The sequence below is a fragment of the Crinia signifera genome, chromosome 4 (assembly GCF_055691185.1).
Source record: "Crinia signifera chromosome 4, ASM5569118v1, whole genome shotgun sequence".
NCBI classification, from domain to species: domain Eukaryota; kingdom Metazoa; phylum Chordata; class Amphibia; order Anura; family Myobatrachidae; genus Crinia; species Crinia signifera.
This window is the reverse complement of record NC_139220.1, coordinates 35,031,955-35,044,342: the sequence shown is the minus strand read 5'-3', so window position 1 is coordinate 35,044,342 and position 12,388 is coordinate 35,031,955. Positions and strand designations below refer to the sequence as shown.

General features: G+C 46.5%; 1 protein-coding gene across 3 annotated transcripts in view; it reads left to right on the top strand.

Annotated features, from left to right (window-relative positions):
- The window catches only part of NDST1 (N-deacetylase and N-sulfotransferase 1), a 72,593-nt gene that overhangs the window by 34,877 nt on the left and 25,328 nt on the right, over positions 1-12,388 (top strand). For all 3 annotated transcript variants that reach the window (XR_014473347.1, XR_014473346.1, XM_083181548.1), the window contains exons 2-5: positions 1,778-2,579; positions 9,230-9,712; positions 9,834-9,921; positions 11,618-11,772. Coding sequence is in view for 1 of the 3 variants with exons in the window: in XM_083181548.1 (XP_083037674.1) it covers positions 2,067-2,579; positions 9,230-9,712; positions 9,834-9,921; positions 11,618-11,772 (1,239 nt within the window). In the remaining 2 variants the exon portion in view is untranslated. The remainder of the gene's footprint in view (positions 1-1,777; positions 2,580-9,229; positions 9,713-9,833; positions 9,922-11,617; positions 11,773-12,388) is intronic.

Here is a 12,388-nt window from a genome sequence, read left to right as displayed (position 1 = left end):
TGGCCCTTGGGAACACAAGAGGATCAATAAGCTTTTGGTATTCAGAGAGCCAAGCTAACACCTTAGAGAATAAATCCACTACCCAAACCAAATGGGAGGGTGCCCTGGAAAGTTCCTTCACCCAACACCAATGGGAAAGAATTTATCTTACATCACATAAAATATCTAAATGCAGTAACCATCTCGAAATGCATTTCAAACTCCTACACGATCTATATTTCACCCCTGCCAAACTCCATAGAATCTGGCCCTCAACTTCAGATAGGTGCTGGAGAAATTGTGGCAAGACTGGTGATACCTATCACATCTTCTGGGCCTGCCCGAAAATAAGACAACTATGGGGGGAAGTTTTTAAACTTGCCTCCAGAGTCATAGGGGCCTCGCTTGAGGTGTCCCCCCTCCCGGTGCTGTTACATCTTTACCCTCCGGCCCTTCCACAGATCAAATGCTACGTCTTAGGCCATCTGTTCATAGCTACACGGGCAGCATTAGCCCAAGAATGGAAAAAACCTTCTCCCCCTCCTCTCAGTAAAATTATCAGGAAACTACACCATTCGTTCCAAATGGAGACTATGGGCTTAACCTCCCCATCCAAAACATCCTCTACCCAAGTGTCTTGGTCCTGTTGGCGGGATTATGTTGCCACCCCAGAGGGGGCAACACTGATATTCGACATGATCTAATGTTTAGCAAAACCTAGTTAGCTTCCTCAAATCTATTGCCAACTAATTATTTGTATTGTATTATTTGTATCTATTCCCCCAGATAACTTATGTAAATTATGCATGTATGTATTGTCATCTTTACTAGTATTTGCATATACTGATGTATGTTGGATTGTACCCTCCCCCCTCCCCCTCCTTTATTCTGTACCCCTCTCCCCTTTCGTATAAAACGGAACAAAATTCTTAATAAAAATTTATATTGGAAAAAAAAAATAGTGTGCCCGAAGCATAGCGAGGGGCTGCGCTTCAACTACAACTGTGTCCATGTCGACTGTGTCGACATTCAGGTAAAAAAAACAGTGAAAAACTCATGTCGACCTAATGACTGTCGTCCTAAACCCATGTCGACTTTGGCCCATGTCGACCTTGGGGCCAGTCGACCTTCCGGGGTCGACCTAATGACTGTAGACCTAAGTCTGGTCTGACAGATGTACCGATTCCAAACAGACTCCGCCCCATAATGTATGTATATTGTATACAAGCAATATGTACATCCAATTACATACCTGAGATTTACCATATTTAACACTGTTGAAAAATATGAATACTCACGTTGTTACACAACTTGGTTTTCCCCTTATTATGAAATGAAGATACTTGTGTCGGTTCTTGTAGCAATTTCCTTTCAAGGCTGCATTCCTGGCTTCTCATCTCTGCCCCTAATCTTGCATTTGGTGGGGGGTATATAGGAATTGTCTGCAATGTGGTGTACTGGGGGTTTATGTACTTGCTGCATTAAATTGTAGCTTTATTGAAAGTTACCAAGTGCCGGACCAACTGTTTTTTTTTTTGTTAAAGGGTCAGTCCCTTTATAAGGCATGGTTTTGCCTAGTAAGTGATTGCCCCTTTTCAAAAAACACCCAAATTCGTCCTTCATCCTGCACGTCTGTCTAACTCGGGCGTCATTACATCCGCCCCTGGTGAATGGTATGGGAGTGGGCTGCTCTACATTATCTTTGTCCCTTATGAAGTTCTCTTTGTAGTGAATGTTACGCGTCTGGGCAGTTATTACCTATTTTGCTGGTTAACTTTTTTTTTTTTTCTTTCTACAGCACATGAATGCTACCGATATCCCATGCCATCGCAGTCCTGATTCCACAAATGATGTATGACGGCCACTTACACCTAGGCCTCCCTCCGGCGCTTCATCTATCCAACGCCGCCGGAGAACGTTTCCCCAGACCAGCCTCCCGCACCCGATTCATCCTAGGTTTGGACTTTAGATGGCCATGCCATGGTGACATGAACAGGATGCGTTAAGGGTACTTACAACATAACCAATGTGTGTGGGCTTGTGTGTGTGAGTGCTTGTACCGCTCCTCCCAGGAAGGTGCAAGGACCATGAGCTTGTCCCTGAAGCCACGCAGGTTCGGGAGGCCAGTAAGCCCACAGCTGGTTCTCTTGCTCCTCTTTGCCTTCTGTCTTCTGAGTGTCTTCATCTCGGCTTATTACCTGTACGGCTTGAAAAGAGGACTGGAGCCTTCAGGGGGTGATGGGCAATCCCTGGACTGTGATGAGCCCAAGATAAGTCCGTCACGTTTGCTCCCGCTGAAGCCTGTGAGACCGGTGGACTCTTCCCGCACTGACCCACTGGTGCTAGTCTTTGTAGAGAGCCTGTACTCCCAGCTCGGGCAGGAAATAGTTGCTATATTGGAGTCGAGCCGCTTTAAATATCGGACAGAGATCGCTCCAGGCAAAGGCGACATGCCTACGCTCACCGACAAGGACCGGGGGAGATTTGCGCTCATTGTCTATGAAAATATTCTGAAATATGTTAATTTGGACGCTTGGAATAGAGAGTTGCTGGACAAGTACTGCTTGGAGTACGGTGTGGGGATCATTGGCTTCTTCAAGGTAAGACGGTCATAGAGTTTGCATTGTGTTCTGTGCACTATGGGGCTGATTCAGACTCGCTCATTCGGGTTTGCGCATGTCTTCAGCGAGTTTGACATTGCCCAGCCGTTCGCTCCAGACAGGGAGGTTGGGGCGGGGGGGGTAGGCGGCTGCAGGGAAACGCCCAGCGTTTTATGGGTGTCCGCATGAAAACTCTGCATTGGTCTGAATAAGGCCCTTAATCTCCTGTTACTTAGCGTCGGAGAGCTCCTTTCTCACTGCATATATTACAGGTCGCTCCAGTAAACCAAGTGGATATGTACAGTACCATTGCTTGGAGAGAGGTAATGTAAATAGAGAGAGCACCGACCAATCGGCTCCTAATGGTTATTTTCAAACACAGCCTGTAACATGGCAGCAAGGAGCTGATTGGTGCTTTATCTCTCTCTGCTTTACCTCTCTCCAAGCTTTGGTAAATACCTCCTCCTTAATATCACACCTATTTGGCCTGTTAATCATGTGGAAAAAGCAGGTTCACAACTATTCTACCTGAATTAAGTTAATCCAATCTTTATTAAGCCTAACCCAGGTATGCGGTCATTAGGTCGATCACTATTGGCCGACACGTGAAAAATGTCAACATGCACACAGTTGACATGGTCAAAAAAGTAGACACGAGCAAAAGGTTGATATGGGAAAAAGTCAACAATAGTTTTTCATGATTATTTTATTTATTTTTTCAAGCAGACTGGGTCACACTTTACCATCCCAGTGGGCATAGAGAATATAATAGTGGCGACCCATGTGAGGTGATGCGATAGTGTCCATGTCGGCAATAGGGATCCAATTTTTTTTTGTGTGTGTGTGTGAAAAACTTGTCGACTTTTCCCCATGTCAACGTTTTGTGTTGATTTTTTTTTTTCGACCTAATGCACATTCCTTGCTTTCAGTATCGCAGATGCGTTGTGATAAGTGCTGGCCTGGGGCCCACAAAGTTCTGGCTACTTTCTGGGCCTGATTCAGAGATATGTATAATTTTTTTCCGCAATAGTGATGTGGAAATATGCCAACATAGGTGGCGTCTGGAGGAAAATTACGCCTTCCTGCCGACATCGTAGCTCCAATCTCTGCATTGTAAGCATTGGGTCCTCTGCGTGACCACTGACCATTTGCGTAATCGGGGGCGGGGGGGGGATCGCCTTTGCAGCTTCATGGAAACGGCCATATGTTGCACTTTTGAGGCACTTTACCAGCCTCCACTCCCAGAAAACTGGGGCGATTCGCTCCCTTTTCTATGAACCCTGCCCAGCTCCACCCCAAACTACTGCAACTTGCCATGCAGTGCCCCCTTTACAGCTCGGGGGGGGGCACTTCATGTGACCACGCAGGCATCTCACCATTATAGATGCACGTAAACTAATAGATCCTGCTGGCTCCCACAGTGCGGATGCATAACCTAAGCTCCTACAGATGTAGTAACATGGTCAGGACAGAACTGGCTGTGCAAGCATTTACTGCCTTTATGAGCAGTGAAAGTAAAACCTTTTAGATTTGCTCCTTATTTCTAATTTGGTCCGGTAGACACGGTTTTCCTGTTCAGTGACTGGAGACGAGAAGGAATGTTACTTACCGGACTATCACCACTTACATTGATAAATAGGCCCCACAGCCAGAATGTTGTGGCATTGGGACTGATGACTCCGAATCCATGCAAATGGCGTTTCTAAAGACACGACTTGGGTTTCCTGCTTTTTAGGCCAATTCATTCTCTCTGTTTTCTAGGCTGACGAAGAACTAACTTCTTTAGTCCGGCTGAGTGGCCTTAATCCGCTGACAGAGCTGTAAATGGGGCATTGTTCTTGAACTGGGGGTCTTAATGGACATCTTATTTCAACTGATGTCTTTCTATTCACAAGAGTTCTCCTCCCAGTCTGCTGAGCAACACATGGCCTTTTCAGCCCATTTGTCTTCAACGGGAATTATTGTCTTATTTTTTGGGGGGGGGGATTTTTTATTTTTTTTGCTTCCCTTTTAGTCATTACAGAAGAACTTGCGAAATGTAATTATACCATGTAAATAATGAGGGTTTGTGGTTATTTTTAGTTATCTTTTCATATGCGAAACAAAGAGATGAATCATTTTCACTGTAAATACTAGGTTGTATAGGAGCCACTGTTTGCTTGCTCACCAAAGTTCAGATATCGGCTGTTATGTGCTCACGGAGGGTAAAGCTAAACCCCTTGTGATCCCAGCGGGGTGGGTAACTGTACTGGTGCACTGATGTTGGGAATGGAGCTGTGCGTATGATCAGTTCAGAGTAACCCTTAGAAACAGCGCCTCCAGTGGCCATTCCACTCTATAACGGAAGCCCCATTGAATTGGTCTGACTTCAAATACAGTATAGTGCCCATGTATTTAATAGAAAACTGAACAGCACTGTGTAAATCAGGCATGTCCAACGTTGGCCCTCCAGATGTTTTGAAACTACACACCCCAGCATGCTTTGCAATAGTTTTAGCATTCTCTAATGGCAAAACTGTTGCAAAGCATGCTGGGATGTGTAGTTTCACAACATCTGGAGGGCCAACGTTGGACATGCCTGGTGACCGTTAACAAATGAGATTTAATGATGACACGGCTATATATATATATATATATAATATACTCATTAAAAGCCTGTCAAAATGCCGACTTCTGCAGTGTGCTTTCACTTTGAGCTGTGACCGTTTTTTAGCCCACAAACTCCACCCCACCCCCAGTACCTTTCTGCTTCTACCTCCAATCTCTGCCTTCACAGATCCCTCTCTCCATATCCAGAAAGCTTTAAACCGATTGGTGTCCCTGCAAAAATTGCGTTCATTTTCTGTTATGACCTCTTTTAGCACACAAAGGAGTAATTTGGTCCATCAAGTGGCTCTTATTGGTCAGTGGCGCTACTTCACCTCATAAAAGTGAGAAGTTAGCCTTGTATTCATTCTAGCCATCTTTAAAAACCCATGCAGATCCTCTTCCCTGACTGGGGTGTCGCTGTCTGCTGTGGTGTTTCTAGCACAGTGCGGTCTGTATATCAGCAGTGATATGCAAACCAGACCTGTGCTAGAAACACCACAGCAGACAGCGACACCCCAGGCAGGGAACAGGAACTGCATGGGTTTTCAAAGATGGCGGGTGCTAGAATGAACACCTATAGCCCTTTAGCGAGCGCATGCGAGTGGATATGTAAGCATGCACATCCTCTCGCATGCAAATGCGGGATTTCGCTTGCGCGGGAGGGGAGGTGACGGCTTTTTCCCGATCTGATCCAAGTTCAATATGGCCGCCTACACTGTGCGTGTGCCTCACGTGCTGCATAAAATGAGGTACAGCTTTCTGTATAAAGGAACTAAAAAGCAGAGCAAGGCTTTTGCACGGGGAGTCTCTGATGGGGGAGAGCAGTTGTTTTATTGGACTATAAAGTCCCGGCAACATATGTTGTTTTCAGAGTAAGTCATTTTTAGTGCATCATCATACGCCGGGCCCTCTCGGAGCTCCATTCCCGGCATACGCCGTCCGCTTTAGCACATACAGCTGTGCAGCCGTGACTGCAGAAAGTTAATGTGAGCTCTTCCTGTCTGTGTAGCCACATGTGAGGCTTTATGGTAACAATAATAATTTTATGTTGCACGACATATGAGGACTGCCTGTGTCAGCAGGTTTCCCTGTAACCTGACCCTGGCAGTCATATCCCCGGCCACCTGTTTGCTCGACTTTACGTTGTGATCCTGCGGATGGAAAAATAAATAGACTCTATGTTTGAAGTCCATAAATATTATGTAGGTTACGGTCTTTCCACATGGCTTAGCGTCCTCCGACCTGGATACCGTTATTTGTGGAGTGGGGGGGCGGCCTTTCTGTCTGTTGTCTACCACACTTTGATCAACCTTATGGCGGACCCTTATCCTAATGAACAGCTTGTTTGGTTAGGGTAAATAACTGCAATGTAGGGGGGTATTCAATCCCCGACGCTATTTCCGGGCGCCTATTCAATGCTGTCTTTCCCAATAGCATTGTAGTGGCATCTCCTCAGAACGGACCCGACTTTAAAAGCAGTCAGGCCCATTTTGCCAAAAAACGTTCGTGGATTGTCAAGATCACAACAATCCACAACCATTTTCGCGGACACACCACCCCCTTTTTCGCCGATAGGCAGTCGGGACACTGAATCCCGCCTGCCAATAAACAGGCGAACAGACCGAAAAAGGGCCAGGGTCCCAACCAATCAGCACTGAAGTAACATCCGTAATTGACATAATATAAAATTATACAGAGCAGCTGATTGGTTGTCATGGGCCACTTCTCCTCTGGCTCACTTCTCCTTCCTTATCACATACATTTACCGCACCGTGTATGAGCACCTTAACATATATGGCAGTTAGGAGCTGAATGCCTGGTATTTTCTTCTCTGTTCACTTTATATCTCTCTCTTTCCAAGGCTTAGTACATTGACCCCTCAGACTGTACTTGGTGGAGTGGGACTCATGCCACTTTAGTCCAAGGGCCGTATTCAATGTAGCCGGCGAGAGGGGTTAAACGGCGAGGATCGGTGACAACATGCGACCCTTGCCGTTTAACCCCCGCGCCGGCTGCTCACCGTTGCAGGGGAATCCTCACTGTCGGGACAGTGAGGATGCCCCCAAACGGCAAGGTTCGTGGCTAAAGCAGGGAGCACACTGCATTTATCCGTGAGCCTTGTTGTTTTAGCGGCAGCACACACCACTTTCCCTGTTGCTACATAACCACAGCGAGGTGGAAACGGCGTGTGCAGGGGGGTCTGCTCGCTGTCACAGCTCGCAAAAGCATTGAATCCTGTGATGAACATCTTTGCCAGGACTTACCCATTTTTACCTCCTTCTAGAACTTTTGTGTATGAAGGTAGTTTGTGGTTTGCTGCAAGTCGGTTTCTGGGAACATCCCTGCATGCTGTGCATGGGATACGGCCATTACCAGTGAAGGTCGACAAATAAAATAGGTTGACATGGTTGGAATGTCCACAATAGGAAGCTCAACAGGCCGACATGATTTTTATGCGTTTTTTTATTTTTATTTTAGCCGACATATGCTGACGGGCTTTATTTCATGTTCTACCATCTACTATTGCATGATAAGAGAATAAAAGTGTGCCTGAAGCATGACTAGCGCAACAGCACACTTTGATGGTGCCTATGTCGACATTCGGAACAATAAAGTGAAAAACTCATGTCGACATTCCCATTGTCGACCTAATGCTTGTGTTGACCTTCCAACACTGTTGACCTATTACATGTGTCGACGTAAGCCATGTCCACCCTCACTGGTCGAGGCAATGCATGTTGACCCATACCCCTGTGTATGAGAAGACACCCCTACAGAGTCACATTGCTTGCCAAGTTAGTAGCCAGACAAAATATTCTGAGGTCCCAAAAGATGTTTTGCAAAAAAAAAAAATGAAATCAATAAAAGTTTGATATTTAACTCCAGGAAATTCCACCCAAACTTCAGTTCCGCTCCACAATCAACGTCCTCTCCTCTGTCAATAGTTGGTCAAGCACCCAGCACTACGGAAGCTGCCAGCGGCCAAATTAGCCTTTTCTAAATGACCGTAATACCTGATAAGAATTATACTGGGTATTCCGCATGCCACCAACTTTATACGTTTTATTTGAACTGAGCCCCCATGGCGTGAGATCTTCCTCCGCACATCATTATTCACCTTCGCTGCTGAAGCTGATCGGAATCTCATTTTGGATCGGACTCATACACGTCACGTGCGTTTCGTCTTTTCGATGTATGTGTGATGTTTTCCAAAGTGCTAACTCTCCGTCCTCCGCTCCGTGCGCCGGTAATCCCGCATACTGTAACAGGCAGCTCTTTCTCCCCTGAGCCAAGCATTCCCTTTGTCCCCTCTAGGAACAGGTGTGAATATCTCTGGTGAAGGGTAAGCAGCGCGGAGTATGTGGTCATTAGCGAGGTCGCCAGTGTAAACAGTGCTAATATGTTGGAATAGGACTGGGACTGAGGCCAAGGGAATGGGACGTAAAGGATTTTATAAGAGGTTTAGAATTACCCTGTAGGTATGCGATGTAGGCTTATACTACAAAGCGCACATTACTCATGATGTTTAGTTATTGCCATTCTGTCCCAGCATTACTTAGGGGGAGCTGTGTTAAGCCTGGGAGGGGGGGGAGGGGGTAATAATAGATTGGATACCCTAGGCAACAGCCGTATAAATGGTGCTCGATAAATGGGTTAGTGGTAAATTTACTAAAGTGAGTTTTTAGAAGTGAGACCTGTTGCCCCTGGCAACCAATCAGATTCTTGCTGTTATACCCTAGAACAGGGATGGGGAACCTTCGGCCCTCCAGCTGTTGTTGAACTGCACATCCCAGCATGCCCTGCAACAGTTTTAGCATGGCCAAATAGCAAAGCTGTAGCAGGGCATGCTGGGATGCATAGTTCAACAACAGCTGGAGGGCCTAAAGTTCCCCATCCATGCCCTAGAAGTTGCTAGGTAAATAAGTATAATCTGACTGGTTTCTATGGGAAACATTTCTCAAAACTCACAGTTTAGTAAATTTGCCCCTCAGAATCTGGTTGATTTGGAGAAATGTCTCAAACGTGTGTTTTTTTTTTGTTTTTTTTTCCCCCCACTATAGGCCAATGAGAACAGTCTGCTGAGTGCGCAGCTCAAAGGATTCCCCCTCTTCCTCCACTCCAATCTAGGACTCAAAGACTGCAGCATCAGTCCTAAATCCCCCCTCCTGTACATCACCAAACCCAACCAGGTGGAAAAGGGTGATCTACCGGGCGAAGACTGGACAGTCTTCCAGTCCAACCATTCCACCTATGAGCCGGTTCTACTCGCCAAGACCAAGTCAGCAGAGACTATACCTCATCTCAGCGTGGACGCGGCCCTGCACACCACTGTGGTGCAGGATCTGGGCCTACATGATGGCATCCCCAGGGTCCTCTTTGGCAACAACTTGAACTTTTGGCTCCACAAGCTCGTGTTCGTAGACGCGGTGTCCTTCCTGACCGGGAAGAGACTGTCTCTCCCGCTCAACCGATACGTCCTCGTGGACATCGATGATATATTTGTTGGCAAGGAGGGAACTCGCATGAAAGTAGAAGATGTCAAGGTAGGAGTTTTTACATAAACGTTGGTATTGGTGGTTGCTTGGAGGTGTGGGGGACAATGAACAGACTCCATTTTGTGGGGTGTATTTTTTTTTTATCCTGACTGACACCATTTTGTTCCAGGCACTGTTCGACACCCAGAACGAGTTAAGAGCGCATATCCCTAATTTCACCTTTAACCTCGGCTTTTCTGGAAAGTTCTTCCACACAGGTGAGGGGGGCCTCGATGGTATAGTTTATTTTGTAGTCTTTCCACATATTATTTGCGTGAATTTTTTTAATTATTAAAAAATGTATTTACTTGGACAGCGATTAATGAAAGCTCGGAGAGAGATAAAGTACAAACCAATCCACTCCTAGCTGTAATTTCTTTCCGAAAACAGAGCCAGATGCACTAAGCCTTGGAGAGAGGGAGCTTTAAATGACAGTTAGGGGCTGGTTGGTAGGCACTTTGATTCTCAAACAGCCTGAAACATGGCAGTTATGAGCTGTTTGGCTGGTACTTTATTGGGTACTCTTTACCTAGAACGGCGCCCGCGATTGGCATCGCGGGCAAAAAATCGCGGGTACATAAAAAACGGGTGCGACGCGATGCCCGCGATTTTCCCATAGGGATCAATGTTAAAACTGTGATTGGACGCGATTTTACTGTTAAATGCCTCAATGCCCGCGATTTGGCCATAGGAAACAATGTTAAATGGGCCACAGAGCCCTAATAGTGCCCTTGAACTGTGAAATGGCCCCCACAATTGTTAACGCCACCCCACGATCAACGTCAACCCGAAGCGTGGCGAGCGCAGCGGTACGCGTCCTCCGACCTTTTCATACCCCCACTATCCACGTCGGCGTGGAGTTGAGAATAGAACAGTGTGGCGAGCCACCGAGCCCGAAGCGTGGCGAGCGCAGCGGATACCTTCACAGGTGTCCGCGTCGCCATGGACACCTGGGAAGCCCGCGAGGGGACGCGTATAACTGTGAAGGTATCTGCGTCCCCTCGCTGCGCTCGCCACGCTTCGGGCTCGGTGGCTCGCTGCGCTCGCCACACTATTCTATTCTCAACTCCACGCCGACGTGGATAGTGGGGGTATGAAAAGGTCGGAGGACGCGTACCGCCGCCCCTCGCGGGCTCGCTGCGCTCGCCACGCTTCGGGTTGACGTTGATCGTGGGGTGGCGTTAACAATTGTGGGGGCCATTTCAGACTTCACGGTGACTATTTGGGCTCTGTGGCCCATTTAACATTGTTTCCTATGTAAAAATCGCGGGCATTGAGGCATTGAACTCTAAAATCGCGTCCAATCTCACTGTTAACATTGATCCCTATGGGAAATCGCGGGCATCGCACCCGTTTTTTAGTGCATTCGATGGGCGCCGTTCTAGGTAAAGAGTACCCTTTATTGCTCTCTTGTTTTTACAAATCTTGATAAATCTCCCCCTTAGCAGCTAAAATAATACGGAGTACAGTACGCAGCTGGAACGTCTATTTTTATAAAAATAATTTCTCTTCATGGTAAATGCGTCATCCTTATGTTATACACCAAATATAGTACATGCTAAATGCCAGGTGCAGCGGATTCACCCATTAACGATCCCTATAATGACGACAGGATTTCTAGTTGTGGCTGCTGCACGGCTGTAATAAATGCAATCATTTTGCGATTGGGTGTTTAGACCGCATTGTAAACCTGACCCGGTAACCGCACTGCCCTCTCTTCAATCCGGGAGGTTCAACAAAATTCTACATGTCGTGAACCTTAACCTTGCTCTTTTTTTGACCTGAGTAACGGCCCATTCATTTAAATCAGAATAAAAACATTATTTTTCTCCAAAAACATTTCCGTCATTAGTAATTGCCGCTATAAATTGCATGGGTGAGGCTTCCAATGATTTCGTTCTTCTTTGCTCTTAGGCACGGACGCGGAGGATGAAGGAGATGACCTCTTACTGTCCTACGTCAAGCAGTTCTGGTGGTTTCCGCATATGTGGAGCCACATGCAGCCTCACCTGTTCCACAACCAGTCCGTGCTGGCAGAGCAGATGGCCCTGAACAGGAAGTTTGCTGTGGTGAGTTCATAGTCCTCAATACTGGGACTCCTGTCATACAGGGGGAGATGTATCAAGCAATGAAACGACTGGAGAGGTAGACCGGTGTGGAAGTTCTCCAAAGGAATCCATCCGCTTTGAGGTAGCACTTATGAATTACATTGTATAAAATGATAGAAGGTTGCTATGAGCAAATTCTGCACTGGTCCACTTCCCCGTCGTTTCCATAGTCTGATGCATCTCCCCCTATGCGTATTATTTGTCTGCTTATGATGACTTGTGATGGTCTTCATCTGCTTCCTGCAATGTAGGTCAGCAGAAACATTTTGCGCTCTTCCGCTTGAGTGTTAACTGCAAGTTGCTCACCGCATGCTGTCATTTCTGTAACAGTCCATCCCACATTAGCAATACCTGCTGTTCTAATGGCTGAAATGTGTTACAGAAGACTATGCTTTGCTTACTTTTACAAGTCTTAATGGACAAAGTCTAGCCTTTTGTGAATACGCGAGTTCCCCTAGCTTTTATGGCACTCCGAGACGTCTGGCTGCCTTTAGAGAATCATCACAACAGATCTGGCCCAGGATAGGCTGTGAATGTGATATATATCAGCATATGTGCAGTATATATCCTGCTGAAA